General features: G+C 42.3%; 1 protein-coding gene across 1 annotated transcript in view; it reads right to left on the reverse strand.

The window, feature by feature from the left end:
• The window catches only part of LOC128942611 (coiled-coil domain-containing protein 171-like), a 55,061-nt gene that overhangs the window by 13,357 nt on the left and 25,890 nt on the right, over nucleotides 1-15,814 (reverse strand). Inside the window, exons 18-19 of the mRNA XM_054285179.1 lie at nucleotides 14,372-14,501; nucleotides 13,596-13,670 (exon numbers count right to left, since the gene is read on the reverse strand). Coding sequence (XP_054141154.1) covers nucleotides 13,596-13,670; nucleotides 14,372-14,501 — 205 coding nt within the window. The remainder of the gene's footprint in view (nucleotides 1-13,595; nucleotides 13,671-14,371; nucleotides 14,502-15,814) is intronic.

A 15,814-nucleotide genomic window follows, 5' to 3' on the forward strand; every position in this document is an offset into this window, starting at 1 on the left:
AATGCTTGTAGTTGGAAGGAAAGGCAATGTTGGTTCCAGAGACAGTACAGGTTCTGTAGGATGACACACCTCCAGACATGTTGCTTCCAGATGCAGTATAGTATCTGCTGGGTGACGTACTGAAGAATGAGTTGCCTTCAGACGCAGTATAGTATCTGCTGGGTGATTCGCCTTCAGATGCAGTATAGTATCTGCTGGGTGATTCGCCTTCAGACGCAGTATAGTATCTGCTGGGTGATGTACTGAAGGCTGAGCCGCTTCCAGACACAGTATAGGTTCTGCCGAGTGTCAGACTACGGAGGCCTGAGTCGGTTCCAGATAGACTATAGGATCTGCTGGGTGATGAAGTGAAGACTGAGTCGCTTCCAGACAGAGTGTAGGTTCTGTCGGGTGTCATACTACTGTAACCTGAGTCGGTTTCAGACAGACTGTAGGTTCTGAATCTTGGACGTCCCCAGAATGCTGGAATAAAAAAAAATGAACATAAACATATCAGGAGAGAATCTACATTTGTTGTAAAATAGCTTTGACACGACTATGTATTTGAAGTATTTACAACTGTCTGCCTCTTAATTGCTTATTTGAAAGACATGGCATATAAATATTCTTTATTATCCTTAATAGGCAAACGACATTAGCACAAGTATCTTGCCCTACAAAGTATTGTAATTAGACATTGTTTGAAGTTTTACATATTTTCACACACATATTTTTCCCCTGGTCCTTATAAATCCTAAAGTGTGTTTTTTAATCAAGGAAAGCAACTTCTTCAACAGTCTGACAAAAATTTCAATCCCTGTGTTAGTTACACCACTTCTTTCTTGTGTGAAGAATGTCTCAGAACATTTCTCTTTGCACTAGGTGAATTGCTGCATTATTGTTATACTAAAGTGTTGCTGTATTTGCCTACAGAAGCTGTGCAGCGTGCAGGGAGATGCTGGCTAGGAAACCACATCCCAGTGACTACAGTGACTGCTCTCTTGAAGAAGAGACTTACCAGCAGGACCCGGACCAGGACCAGGAGCAGGACCAGGAGCAGGAGCAGCAACGAGAGCAGGAACTAGAGCAGGACCAGGAGCAGCTGGAGGTCTATGAGCTGTTAGGGTGAAACACAAGGCTTAATATTATCTCTTCTAGAAAAGATTTAAGGACCAAGGCAATGAACATATTGGAAATGGTTATGATTGAAATGAACAATGATTAAATATATGAATGGTTTGTAACAGAAAAATAGAAAAACAAATCTATTATTAAAAAAAGAGTATTAAAATAAGCATTTAAATAAGAAAATAAAAATCAAACACCCACACACCCACCTCAACCACTCCCCAAAACCAAAAGAATCCAAGCAACCAAGCATCCAAACCCAAAGAAAAACCAAAGCAAACCCACAAGGACATAGAGACGAATGGAAAATATTTCCAATAATAATTTTAAACCCTATGTTTGCATCCACCTACAGCTTTCCCTTCTCTATAAAGTATCATGACCTTTCTGTTTGCACTAGTTGTAATGCTCCATTATGTTTACAATGAAGTGTTGCTGTATTTGCCTACAGAAGCTGCACAGCGTGAAGGGAGATGCAGGCAGTTGTAGTGACATCCCAGTCACTACAACTGCCTGAAAAGAAAACTTACCAGCAGGAGCTGGAGCAGGAGCAGGAGCAGGAGCAGGAGCAGGCCCAGGGCCAGGAGCAGGACCAGGACCAGGACCAGGAGGACCAGGAGGTGTACGAGCTGCTTGGGGTGAAACATGAGGCTGAGTATTATCCCTTGAGGAAAAATAGGATTTACAAACCACAGAAATGCAGTGATTGGAAATGGCTATGTTTGAAAGGAAAGGCTATTACAGAATATGAATGGTTTGTAATAGAAATAGAGGAAAAACAATTTTGCTATGAAATAAAAAGAGAAATCAAGCAAGCATGCAAATAAAAGATGTAATAAAAGGAAAAAAATTCAAAATGCAAACACCCACCCACCTCAACCACTCCCCATGGATGTGGTCTCTCAACCCACATCCAGATGGCTCTAATATTTTCAGAAGCAGACTTATAATCAATAGCAGGAATAGGAGCACGAGGTGTACTGGCTCCTTGGGGATGCCCTAAGGAGTTGAGTCAGAGATAGTAAATTTACTTCTGAGATGGTACATTTTAAAAAGAAAGGAGATGCATAGAATGGAAGTGTTGGTTCCAGAGACAGTACAGGTTCTGTAGGATGACACACCTGCAAATAAGTTGCTTCCAGACGCAGTATAGTATCTGCTGTGTGATTCACCTTCAGACGCAGTATAGTATCTGCTGGGTGAGTCGCCTTCAGACGCAGTATAGTATCTGCTGGGTGATGTACTGAAGGCTGAGCCGCTTCCAGACACAGTATAGGTTCTGCCGAGTGTCAGACTATGGAGGCCTGAGTCGGTTCCAGATAGACTATAGGATCTGCTGGGTGACGAAGTGAAGACAGAGTCGCTTCCAGACAGAGTATAGGTTCCATCGGGGGTCATACTACTGTAGTCTGAGTCGGTTTCAGACACAGTATAGGTTCTGAATCTTGGACGTCCCCAGAATGCTGGAATAAAAAAAAAATGAATAGAAGCAAATCACGAGAGAATCTACATTTGCTGTTAAATAGTTCTGACAAGACTACGTATTTGAAGTACTTACAACTGTTTGCTCCATGTCTTAATTGCTTATTTGAAAGACATTTCATATAAATATTCTATATTCATCCTTAATAGACAAAGGACATTAGCAAAATATCTTGCCCTAGGAAGTATTGTAAGACGTTGTTTGAAGTTTTACATATTCTCACAGACATATTATACCCCTCCTGCTCATAAATCCTAAAGTGTGTTTTTTAATCAAGGAAAGCAAGTTTTTCTACAATCTGATAAAAATTTTAATCCCTGTATTATTTACTCCTCCCCTTCTTGTGTGAAGAATGTCTCAGAGCATTTCTCTTTGCATGAGCTGAATTGGACCATTATCGTTATACTAAAGTGTTGCTGTATTTGCCTACAGAAGCTTTGCAGCATGAAGGGAGATGCTGGCTAGGAAGGCATAACCCAGTGACTACAGTGACTGTTGTCTTGAAGAAGAGACTCACCAGCAGGACGAGGACCATGAGCCGGAGCAGGAACGAGAGCAGGAACTGGAGCAGGAGCAGGGGCAGGACCAGGAGCAGGAGGAAGAACAAGAGCTGGAACTGGAGCAGGAGCAGGAGCAGGAGCAGGAGCCAGAGCAGGAATAGGAGCAAGAACAGGAGCAGGAACAGGAGCCGGAATTGCACGAGCTGCTTGGGGTGAAACACGAGGCTGGAGAATATCTGTTGAGTAAAAGTAGGATTTAAAAACTAAGGAAATGAACTGTTTGGAAATGGTTGTGTTTGAAAGGAAATCCTAATTCAAAATGGGAGTATTTTATATCAGATAGAAATGAAAAACCCTTTGGGTATTAAAAAAAAAGGAAAGAAAGAATGAAAGAAAGAACAAAAGAAAATAGGATAGAAAGAAAATTAGAAAAGAAAAATTTCTAAAATCAAACACCCATCCACCTACCCACGTCAATCACTCCCCAAAACCAAAATAGTCCAAGCAACCAAACATCGAAACCCCAAATAAAACCAAAACAAACCCACAAAAGGCATAGGAACTAAGAGTAAATACATTCCAGTAATGATTTTAATCCCTGTGTTAGCTTTCACCATTCCCTTTCTCTTCTGATAAATGTCTCAGAATGTTTCTGTTTGCACTAGTTGTGTTGCTCCATTATGTTAACATTTAAATATTTTTGCATTTGTCTGCAGAAGCTGTGCAGCATGAAGGCAGATGCTGGCTAGGAATCCACATCCCAGTGAGTACAATTGCTTGACAAGCAGACTTACCATCATGAGCTTGTGCTAGTGCAGGAGGTGTACGAGCAGCTTGGGCTGAAACAGGAATCCAGAAAAAATCTTTTCAAAAACAGTAAAATTACTTCAGAGGAGGTACATTTTAAAAAGCAAGGAAATGCAAGGAACTGAAATAGTTATGGATGCAAGAAATGGCCATTTCCAAATGTTTGCAGTAGTGTTATTATGTTTAAAATGTAGTGTCCATTATGTTTAGTAGTGTCCATTATGTTTAAAATGATGTATTTGTCTGCAGAAACTGTGCAGCATGAAGGCAGATGCTGGCTAGGAACACACATCCAAATGCCTATAATTTCTTGACAAGCCAACTTATCATCAGGAGCAGGAGTACAAGGTGTAGCGGGTCCTTGGGGTTGAATGCGACTGTGAAAGGAGTCTGCTCAGAGAAAGTAAATTTACTTCAGTGTCTTAGGCTGTCATGGAAAATGTAACCCCGAGGTGTGTAGTCTATTACCATCTATGTCAGCTGTTTAGAGAAATGGGGCAGTATTCTTTATTGTCTCCATGACTCATCACTGACAACTCCCTCCAGGGGCCTATGTCTGCTCGTGGACCATCAAGGTCTCACTGCATCACCCATAAAATTACATCATCCCATTTGAGATGCTCTGCCCAACGGGGAGAACCAAGCATTCCTTCCTGGATACAATCTGAGGTTTGGAACACCAGAATGACCTTACTGACTGGATTCCCAGAGGACAAGAAGTACATAACCACCACTGGATCTTCAGAGGAAGACCAGAACCTTCTACAGGATCAGCGCATCAACAGAACCACATCTATCACTCCGGCAGGACTGCAGCCACCATTTGATCAGACTGCTACCACCACCTCGTCCAACTGGGTGTCAGGTTGTATCCTGACTCTCTAGGTTTCCTGCCAGTGTTTTCTGCCTGTATTTTAATTGTCCTATTAAACTGTAGTTCTGGCTTGGAATCTGACACTAGTTTGTTTTCAAGCTAGATCACAGTACAAGATACCAGCTGGTTGGGGTTTGAAGTGATGCCAGAAAGATTCTGGTCAGAGAAAGTAATTTTACTTCAGAGAAGATAAATTTTGAAAACCAAGGAAATGCACAGAATGGAAATGGTTATGGTTGAATGGAAAGATGATTTAAAAAATGTTAATCGTTTACAACATAATGAAAGGAAAAAGTCTTCAGTTAAAAAAAATAAAGAAATAAAAAGAAGAAATAAAAGAAAAAAAACCAAAAATCAAACAGCCACCCGCTCACCACGACCGCTTCCCAAAATCAAAAATAATCCGACCAACCAAGCAGCTAAACCTAGTGTAATATCAAAAGTATCAAAGCATATTAAAGACCCATTATTAACAAAAATTCCTCCAGCATTAATTTTAATCCCTATGTCAGCTTTCACCATCCCCTTTCTCTTCTGAAGAGTGTCTTTGAATGTTTCTCTTTGCGTTAACTTTATTGCTCCATTATGTTTACAATTAAGTGTTGTCACATTTTCCTACAGAAGCTGTGCAGCATGAAGGGAGATGCTGGCTAGGAACCCACATCCCAGTGACTACAATTGCTTGAAAAAGAGACTCACCAGCTGAAACCGGAGCAGGAACAGGAGGCGGAGGAGGTGCAGGAGGTGTACGAGGTGCTTGGGGTGAAACACAAGGCAAAATATTATCTCTTGAGTAAAAATAGGATTTATAAACCAAGGAATTGCACAGATTGCAAGTGGCTATGTTTGAAAGGAAAGGCTATTACAGAATTTGAATGGTTTGGAACAGAAATGAAAACCCCTTTTGTTATTAAAATAAAAGAAAGTATTTAAAAGAAGTAATAAAAGGAAAAAACCAAAATGCAAACACCCATCCACCCACTTCTACCACTCCCCAAAACCAAAAAAGTCCATACAACCAAGCCTTCAAACTCAAACTAAAACAAAAAAAAGCTAGAAGGAAATAGAGACCAACCAAAAAACTTTCCAGTAATAATTTTAATCCCTATTTTAGCTTCTACCATCCCCTTTCTCTTCTTTAGAAAGTATGACAACATTTCTGTTAGCACTAGTTTTAATGCTCCATTATGTTTTCCCTTAAGTGTTGCTGTATTTGCCTACAGAAGATGTGCAGCATGAAGGGTGATGCTGGCTAGGAACCCACATCCAGGGGACTAGAATTGTTTGACAAGCAGACTTACCTGCGGGAGCTGGAACAGGAATAGTAGGTGTACGGGGTGGTCTAATCCGAAATAGATCTGTTCAGAGAAGGTAAGTTTTTAAAAGCAAGGAAATGCATAGAACTGAAATGGTTATTTTTGCAGAAGATGATCAAAAACTATTATTGCTTTACAATAAAATGAAAGGAAGAAGCCTTTGGGGGGCAAAAAAAGGGAGAAAATATGAAAAAAAAGTCAAAAAACAAACACCCACCCACTCACTACTGCTACTTTGCAAAACAAAAAAAAATCCAAGCAACCAACCAAAAAAAAAAAAAAAAACAAACCCAACCCTAAAATATCCAAGCAAATGGGGACCAATAGAAAAAACCCACAGTATTCACAGAATTCACAGAATGACTAGGTTGGAAAAGACCTGAAACATCATTGAGTCCAACCCATGCCTTAACATCTCCACTAAAGCACTAAACCATGGCATCGAGTGCCACATCCAGTCTTTTTTTAAGCACATGCAGGGATGGTGACTCCACCGCCTCCTTGAGTAGACCATTCTGCTACTTTATCACCCTTTCTATAAAAAACTTTTTCCTATTATCAAACCTATATTTCCCCTGATGCAGCTTGAGACTGTGTCCTTGGGTTCTGTCAGTTGCTGCCTGGAGAAAGAGACCAACCCCCACCTGAGCACAGCCGCCTTTCAGGAAGTTGCAGAGAGTGCTAAAGTCGCCTCTGAGTCTCCTTTTCTCCAGGCTGAACAGCCCCAGCTCCCTCAGTCATTCCTCACAGGATTTGTGTTCCCAGCCCCTCACCAGCCTTGTTGCCTCCTTTGGATGCCCTTAAGTATCTCAACATCCTTCTTAAACTGAGGGACCCAGAACTGGACACAACACTCAAAGTGTGGCCTCACCAGTGCCAAGTATAGGGGAAGGATGACCTCCCTGCTCCTGTTGGCCACACAATCCCTGACACAGGCCAGGATGCCATTGGCTTTCTTGGCCACCAGGGCACACTGCTGGCTCATGTTCAGCCAGTGTCAAACAGTAACCCCAAGTCCTTTTCTGCCTGGGCACTGTCCAGCCCCACCATCCCCAGCCCATAACATTGCAGGTGGCTATTGTGGCCAAAATGCAGGACTCAGCACTTGGATTTATTAAACTTCACCTTGTTAGGCTCTGCCCATCCATCCAACCATTCCAGATCTCTCTGCAGAGCCCTCGTACCCTCCAACAGATCAACACACGCTCCCAGCTTAGTGTTGTCTGCAAACTTACTAATGAAAGACTCAATTCCCTCATCCATGGCATCAGTGAAGATATTGAACAGAACTGGCCCCAGCACAGAGCCCTGAGGGACACCCCTGGTGCCTGGCTGCCAGCTGGATGCAGCACTGCTCACCACCACTCTCTGGGCCTGGCCCTGCAGCCAGTTCGGAACCCAGCACAGAGTGCTCCTGCCCAAGCCGTGGGCTGCCAGCTTGTCTAGGAGTATGCTGTTGGAGACAGTGCCAAAGGCCTTGCTGGAGTCCAGGCACACAACATCAACAGCCTTTTCTACTTTGACCAGGTGGGTCACTTGGTCATAAAAGGAGACCACGTTGGTCAAACATGACCAACTCCTCCTAAACCCTTGCTGGGTCTGACTGGGTCTGATACTCTGGCCATCCTGTAAGCGCTGTGTGATGACACTCCATATAAACTTACTGGGGGACTGAGCTCAGGCTGACTGGCCTATAATTAACAGGATCCTCCTTTCCACCCATTTTTTATGAATGATTGACACATTGGCCAGCTTCCAGTCATCTGGAACCTCACCAGTGAGCCGGGACTGTTGGTAAATGATAGAGAGCAGCTTCGCAAGCTCATCTGCCTGCTCTCTCATCACCCTGGGATGGATCCCACCTGGACCCATGGATTTATGAACATCCAAGCAGCTCAGTTCTCTGACTGCCTCCTTGGAAAATGGGGGGACCATTCTGCTCCCTAGTATCATCGAGCAACCCAAGAGGACGGTTGTCCTGAAGGCAAGCCTTCCCACTAAAAACTGAGGCAAAGAAGGTGTTAAGCACCTCTGCCTTCTCCTCATCTGCAGTTACTAAGTTCCTTTCTGCATTTAATAAACAACAAAGGTTGATCTTACTCTTCCTTTTACCATTAATATATTTACAAAAGTATTTTTTATTAATCTTTACAAAAGTCGCCATTTTAAGTTCAAACTGAGCTTTGGCCTCTCTAATTTTTTCCTACATGCTCTAGCAGCCCCCTTAAATACTTCCTGAGAGATCTGACTCTCCTTCCAAAGATAATACATCCTTTTTTTTATTCCTAACTTCCTCCAAAATCTTCTTGCCCATCCAGGCTGGACATTTACCCCGCTGACTGATCTTTTGGCACCCAGGGACAGTCTGTTCCTGTGCCCTCAAGATCTCTGTTTTGAAGCTCACCTACACTTCCTGAACTCCTTTGTTTTTAAGGGCTGCTTCCCAAGGAATTCTCTGAATAAGTGTCCTGAGCAGGCCAAAGTCTGCCCTCCAGAAGTCACCTGTGAAAGTCTTATTAATGTTCCTCTTGATTTAACCAAATATAGAGAATTTTAGAATTTTATTATCACTGTGCCCTGAGTGACTTCCAACTACCACATCTCCCACCAGTCCATCTCTATTTGCAAATAACAGATTTAACATTATCACTCCCCTGGTGGGTTCACCTACCAGCTGTGACAAAAAATTGTCCTCTGCAAACTCTAAAAAATTTCCTGGACTGCCTTTTTACAGCTGTATTGAGTTCCCAAAAAATGTCCGGCAGGTTGAAATCGCCAGCAAGAAAAATGTCTGATGATCCAGAAACATTCTCTAGCTGATTATAGAATGAATTGCCCACCACTTCTTCCTGGTTGGGTGGACAATAACAGACTCCCAGTAGGATGTCAGCCTTGTTGGCCTTCCCCTTAATTCTTACCCGTAGCCATTCATCTTCATAACTTTCAATACCCATGGTATCAAAAGCCTCCCTAATATAAAGGGCCACCCCTCCACCTCTTCTCCCTTTCCTGTCTCTCCTGAAGAACTTGTAGCCATCCAGTGCAGCACTCCGGCCATGTGAGTCATGCTACCACATTTCTGTGGTGGCAATTACATCATAGCTTTGCTGCTTTACCATGGCCTCGAGCTCTTGTTTGTAACCTGTGCTGCGTGTATTGGTATACCTGCAACTCAGCTGGGCTGCTGATTTCACTCCTGTCTCAGGCTTACCACCCTTGGGCCTGCTTCCAGACAGCCCAGATGCATCCCCTTTCCCCTTCAGACCTAGTTCGATGTCCTTTCAACAAGTTCTGCCAGTTCATGAGCTAAAAACCTTCCGTCCTTAACAGAAAGATGGAGCCCATCTGGTTCCAGTAGAGCAGGTGCTGTAAAAGTTGCCCCATGATCAAAGAACCCAAATTCTGCTGATGACACCAATCTTTGAGACACTTGTTGATAATGCGAGCTCTCCTATTCCTTTCACTGTACCCCTGTCCTATCAACCACTTGTCCCAGTGCCCTAAAGTCCCTTTTAATTGTCCTGACACTCCTCTTTTCAATCTCATCACTGGCAGCCTGGAATATCTGCAGTGGATAATAATCAAAGGGCTGACTCAGCCCAGGAAGTCTCTCAGTGATATCCCAGGCCCCAGGGAGGCAGCAGACCTCTCTGTGGGGTGGGTCCTGTTGTCATTTGGGGCCCTCTGTTCCCCTTAGAAGGGAGCCACCCACTACAATGACCCTTTTTTTCTTCCTGATGCCAGAGGTGGTAATCCTTCTCACAGATGAGTGGGAGGCTCACTGGGCAGATAATTTTCTTCTAAATCATCTGGCTGACTCTCTAGATCCAGGGGTTCATACCTATTCTGAAGTGGCATCTGGCTTGGGGATGAGGGTCGGGAGGAATTTTTATTATTACCTCCTCAAGTAGGTACCCATTTCCACTCCACTTACCAGGTGTCCTTCTATTGTCCGACAGTGAGAGGCATGGGAGTCCTCTGACTCTTGGTGGGCTTCCCTCAAGGATGGAAGGGCAAATCCACCAGTCTATTCCCCTTTCACTATCCCTGATACTCCTTAGTCTTTAAACTTCCTCTCTAAGCTCAGCCACCAGTGAAAGGAGATTGTTCACCTGTTCACACTGCAGGCAGGTTTCCTCCACAACTGCCCCTGAAACTGCTGCTAAGCTCAAACACTCTGCACAAGAATGGGTCTGGACAGATGTAACCTTTTTGGAGGGTTCCATTTGACTATGTACACTTGTACTAACTACAGTTTTCAATTGCATAGAAATCATTACTAATACAAACCCCAAAACCCACCAACCAACAGAAACACTGCAAACAACACACAGCAAACCTTACTGGCAAGAAAAGTTGCAACTCTGCCTGCACAAAGTGCTATGCAAACTGCTGTGCCACACCCTCAGAGAATAAAAAATTATAGTAGTAATTTCAATCCCTGTGTTAGGTTTCACCATCCTCTTTCTCTTCTGAGAAAAGTCTTACAGCTTTGCTGTTAGCTCCAGTTTTACTACTTCATGATGTTTGCAATCAAATATTGTTGTATTTGCCTGCAGAAGCTGTGCAGCATGGAAGGAGATGCTGGCTAGGAACCCACATCCAAGGGACCACAATTGCTTGACAGGTAGACTTACCAGCAGGAGCAGAAACAGGAGTACGAGGTCTTCCAGCTGCTTGGGGTGAAATGCGATGCTGAAAGGCGTCTGTTCAGAGAAAGTAAATTGACTTCAGAGAAGAAATTTTAAAAGGCAAGGAAATGCTGAATTGGTTATGGTTGAAAGGAAAGACGATTAAAAAAAGGTTACTGGTTTTTAACATAATGAAAGGAAGAAGTCTTCAGTTAAAATAAACATAAAGAAATAGAAAGAAGAAATAAAAAAAAAAAAAAAAAAATCAAACACCCACCCACCCACCACAACAACTCTCCAAAACTAAAAAATCCAAGCAGCTAAGCATCCAAACCCAAACTAAAATCAAAAATAGGGACCAAGAGAAAACAAACATGACAGGAGTAATTTCAATCCCTTTGTTAGCTTTCACCATCCCCTTTCTATTTTGAAAAAAGTCTCAGAAAATGTTTCTCTTAGCAGGAGATTTAATGTTCCCTTATGTTTCTATTTAAGTATTGTTTGCCTACAGAAGCTGTGCAGCCTGAAGGGAGGTGCTGGCTAGGAACCCACATCCCTGTGACTACAATTGCTTGGAAAACAGACTTACCAGCGAGAGCAGGAACAGCAGCAGCAGAAGGAACAGGAGCAGGAGCAGAAACAGGAAAAGCAGCAGGAACAGAAGCAGGAATAGGAGGAGGAAGAGGAATAGGAGCAGGAGGTGTAACACTAGGTTCAAAGTGAACTTGCAGAGATCCTGTTTGGAGACAGTAAATTTTAATAAGCAAGGAAATGCACAATACTGGAATGTTTGTGACTGCAAGGAAAGGTTATTACAAAATGTCAATGGTTTCTAATACAAAGAATGGAAAAAGCCTTTGTTAAAAAAAAAAGGAAGGAAGTGACGGAAGGAAGTGGAGGAAGGAAGTGGCAGAAGGAAGTGGCGGAAGTGGTGTAAGTGGCGGAAGTGGCGGAAGTGGCGGAAGTGGCGGAAGGAAGTGGCAGAAGGAAGGAAGGAAGTGGCGGAAGTGGCGGAAGTGGCGGAAGTGGCGGAAGGAAGGAAGGAAGGAAGGAAGGAAGGAAGGAAGGAAGGAAGTGGCGGAAGGAAGGAAGTGGCGGAAGGAAGTGGCGGAAGGAAGTGGCGGAAGGAAGGAAGGAAGGAAGGAAGGAAGGAAGGAAGGAAGGAAGGAAGGAAGGAAGGAAGGAAGGAAGGAAGTGGCGGAAGGAAGGAAGGAAGGAAGGAAGGAAGGAAGGAAGGAAGGAAGGAAGGAAGGAAGTGGCGGAAGGAAGGAAGGAAGGAAGTGGCGGAAGGAAGTGGCGGAAGGAAGGAAGGAAGGAAGGAAGGAAGGAAGGAAGGAAGGAAGTGGCGGAAGGAAGTGGCGGAAGGAAGTGGCGGAAGGAAGGAAGGAAGGAAGTGGCGGAAGGAAGGAAGGAAGGAAGGAAGGAAGGAAGGAAGGAAGGAAGGAAGGAAGGAAGGAAGGAAGTGGCAGAAGGAAGGAAGGAAGGAAGGAAGGAAGGAAGGAAGGAAGGAAGGAAGGAAGGAAGGAAGGAAGTGGCGGAAGGAAGTGGCGGAAGGAAGTGGCGGAAGGAAGGAAGTGGCGGAAGGAAGGAAGTGGCGGAAGGAAGGAAGTGGCGGAAGGAAGGAAGGAAGGAAGGAAGGAAGGAAGGAAGGAAGGAAGTGGCGGAAGGAAGGAAGTGGCGGAAGGAAGGAAGGAAGGAAGGAAGGAAGGAAGGAAGGAAGGAAGGAAGTGGCGGAAGGAAGGAAGTGGCGGAAGGAAGGAAGGAGGGAAGGAAGGAAGGAAGGAAGGAAGGAAGGAAGGAAGGAAGGAAGGAAGGAAGGAAGGAAGGAAGGAAGGAAGGGAGGGAGGAAGGGAGGAAGGGAGGGAGGGAGGGAGGGAGGGAAGACAAAAAATAGTAATACCAAAAAAACCAAATAAACCCACCCCACAGCCAACACTTCCCAAAACCAAAAAAATCCAACTCCCCAAGGAACCAAAACCAAAGGAAAATAAAAAAACCCAAGCAAAGGGGGTCCAATATAAAAAATAAATTACTGTAGTAATTTTAATTGTTCTGCTATCTTCCACCATTCCCTTTTTCTTCTGAAAATTCATAGATTGTTTCCATTAGCACTACTTTTATTGCTCCATTATGTTTACATTAAAAATTGATGTTCTATTTTCCTACAGAAGCTGTGCAGCATGAAGGGAGATGCTGGCTAGGAACCCAAATTCTAATGAGTGCAATTGCTTAACAAGCAGACTTACCAACACTAATAGGAGAAGGAAGAGGAATAGCACCACCAGGAGAAAGAGGAGAAAATCCGGCTGCTTTGGATTCAAAGTGAACTTGTAAAAATTTTACTCGGAGGAAGAAATTTTAATAAGCAAGGAAATGACTGAACTGAAGGGGTTATGGTTGCAAAGAAGGGCCAATACAGAAATGTTAATGGTTGCTAACAGAAAGAAAGGAGAAAAGACTTCATTAAAAAAAAAAAAAAAAAAAGAAAGTGACAGGAAAGAAATGAAAGACAAAAATAACAGAAATCAAAAACCCACCAAAAATCAAAACCCATCAAAAACAAAAAGAAAACATCCACCCAACAACCACCACTACTACCCAATAACAATAGATTCAACCAACCAAACCCAAACTAAAACCAAAAATATCTAAGCTAATCAGGACAATAGAAAAAAAAAAAAACAGTAGTAATTTTAATGCCTGTTTTATCTTTCACCATCCCCTTTCTATTCTGTAAAGTCACAGATCATTTCTCTTATCATTAGTTTTATTGCACCACTATGTTTAAAATCAAGTATTGTTGTATTTACCTACTGAAGCTGAGCAGCATGGAAACTCACTTCTAAGAAACTATAATTTCTTGAAAAGCAGACTTACCTGCAGGAGCAGGAGGAGTAATAGGAATAGGAGATGAAGTAGCTGGTCCAGGTGCAAAGTCAATTTGCGAGGATTCTGTTCAGAGAAAGTAAATGTTAAAAACCAAGGACATAGACAGAACTGAAGGGGTTATGGTTGCAAAAAAGACTATTACAGAAATGTTATTGTTTATAACAGAAAGAAAGGAAAGTCCTTTGGTAAAAAAAAAAGGAAAGAAAGAGGCAGAGGAAGAGGAAGAGGAAGAGGAAGAGGAAGGGAAAGGGAAAGAGGAAGAGAAGAGGAAGAGAAAGAGAAAGAGAAGGAGAAAGAGAAGAGAAAGAGAAAGAGAAAGAGAAAGAGAAAGAGAAAGAGAAAGAGAAAGAAAGACAGAGAAGGAAAGAGAGAAAGAGAGAAAAAAGAACAGAAATAAAGGTAATGTATAAAAATAAAACAATTAATACCCACCCACCTGCCACCACCACTCCCCAAACCCAAAAAAACAATCCAACTAATCAACCAAGGAATTTGAACTAAAACCAAAAAACCCACTATCAAATAGTGACCAGCAGAAAAAAAACATACAGTAGTAATTTCAATGACTGTGCTAGCTTTCACCATCCCCTTTCTCTTCTGGAAAATATCTCAGGATGTTTCTCTTTGCAGTAATTTTATTGCTCTCCATTATGTTTACAATTAAGTTTTGCTGTATTGGCCTACAGAAGCTGTGCAGCATGAAGAGAGATGCTGCCTAGGAACCCTCATCCCAGTGACTACAATTGCTTGAAGAGCAGACTTACCCTCAGCAGAACGACTCCCAACAGCTGTTAAGGATCCATAGGTAGAGCCTGAAGAGTCTCTTCCTGCTCTTAATACATCAATTTTGGAAGCTGCCAGTGAGTAGAGATCCTCAAAACTTCTAACCACATTCTTAAATAAAAGTAGAAGGAATCATTAGTGCCAGGCAAATGACACTTAAATGGCAAATAGCACATATCCAATTTTTTTACAAAAGATGGGTTTTTTTCTAGCAGAGAAATAAAATAGAGTTTGTAAGCCAGGGAGAATGTCAGTCCCAGGACTTAAACATCAAAAACACCTAACAGTGGATTTTCTATTTTTTTCTAAAATGTTGAATATTAATATCATTGAGGAAAAGGGAATTGCTCTACACCCTAGTTAGGAGATGCTTTGATGAGATGTTTTCAAGCATACAATACAGCATTGAGCTCTTGCAACAACTTTTTCATTTTATTTCAATACAACACATAGTGCAGGTTCAATTTCTGTTCACAATTACCACACAGTTGAAGGCTAATGTTCACACTTCCAAGATGAATCAATTTACTAATCCTTCCACTCCACAGCAAAAGAATAAACTTGGCAGTAACAAAAGAAACATCACAAACCTACAGACTTCTGAAAACAAATGATATGATTGCACTATAACTGGAAAAATATAGCTGTTTCCATGTATGCAGTGGAAGAATGTCCCAATTTTGTTACATTGATTGGATTGATCATAAAGTTAGCAGGACAAGAGAGCACAGACGATTTGGCAGTACTGGTAACTTTATATCTACCCCTGGGGTAGTCTCAACTAACTGTTGAAATTATTGGTCTTCTTTACAATGGTTAATCACATTTTATTTGCTATGATTTTCCCCTTTTGACAGTATTACATTAGTCTTTTGAATGTAGACCTGTGATACAGACAAAAATCAGCTTAGTATCACAAACAGGGATTTGAAAAGATTTTTGCAGTTTTCCTTTCCTTTCATCACTTTGACGATTTTCAGAATAGATATTAACGCAGCTAAAATCAATCATGTTATTTCATCATGGTGTCTAGGAAACAGCAGTGGCAAATTAACCCATATCACATCTCTTTTCATCAGAAAGAATCTCCAAATTGTCTTGGTGCTGTGGTCCTAGTCCCAAAAGAGGATTATTGCAGATTATAAGGCATTTAATGGAAATGTTCTCATCACAGACTAACTAAGGCAGTTCTAGAGGATGTGCCTGCAAACAAACTCCAGTGCTTTTAATGACAATAGTCCCTAAAGTCATTCCTAGCTGCTTACCTCACTCAAGATTGCAGGACTGCCCTTAATAATTTGGCATAGAGTAAAACTAAAATCCATTAGGTGACCTCTGTCCATAAAAGGCAAATTTTGTAATGAAACCTCAATAATGAGATTGGAAAGAAATCAAACAGGAACTAGAGATGAGGGCTGAGGAGA

Source organism: Melozone crissalis, unplaced genomic scaffold, assembly GCF_028551555.1.
Source record: "Melozone crissalis strain CALT ecotype California unplaced genomic scaffold, PUWL_Pcris_2 ptg000005l_1, whole genome shotgun sequence".
In the NCBI taxonomy this organism is placed as follows: domain Eukaryota; kingdom Metazoa; phylum Chordata; class Aves; order Passeriformes; family Passerellidae; genus Melozone; species Melozone crissalis.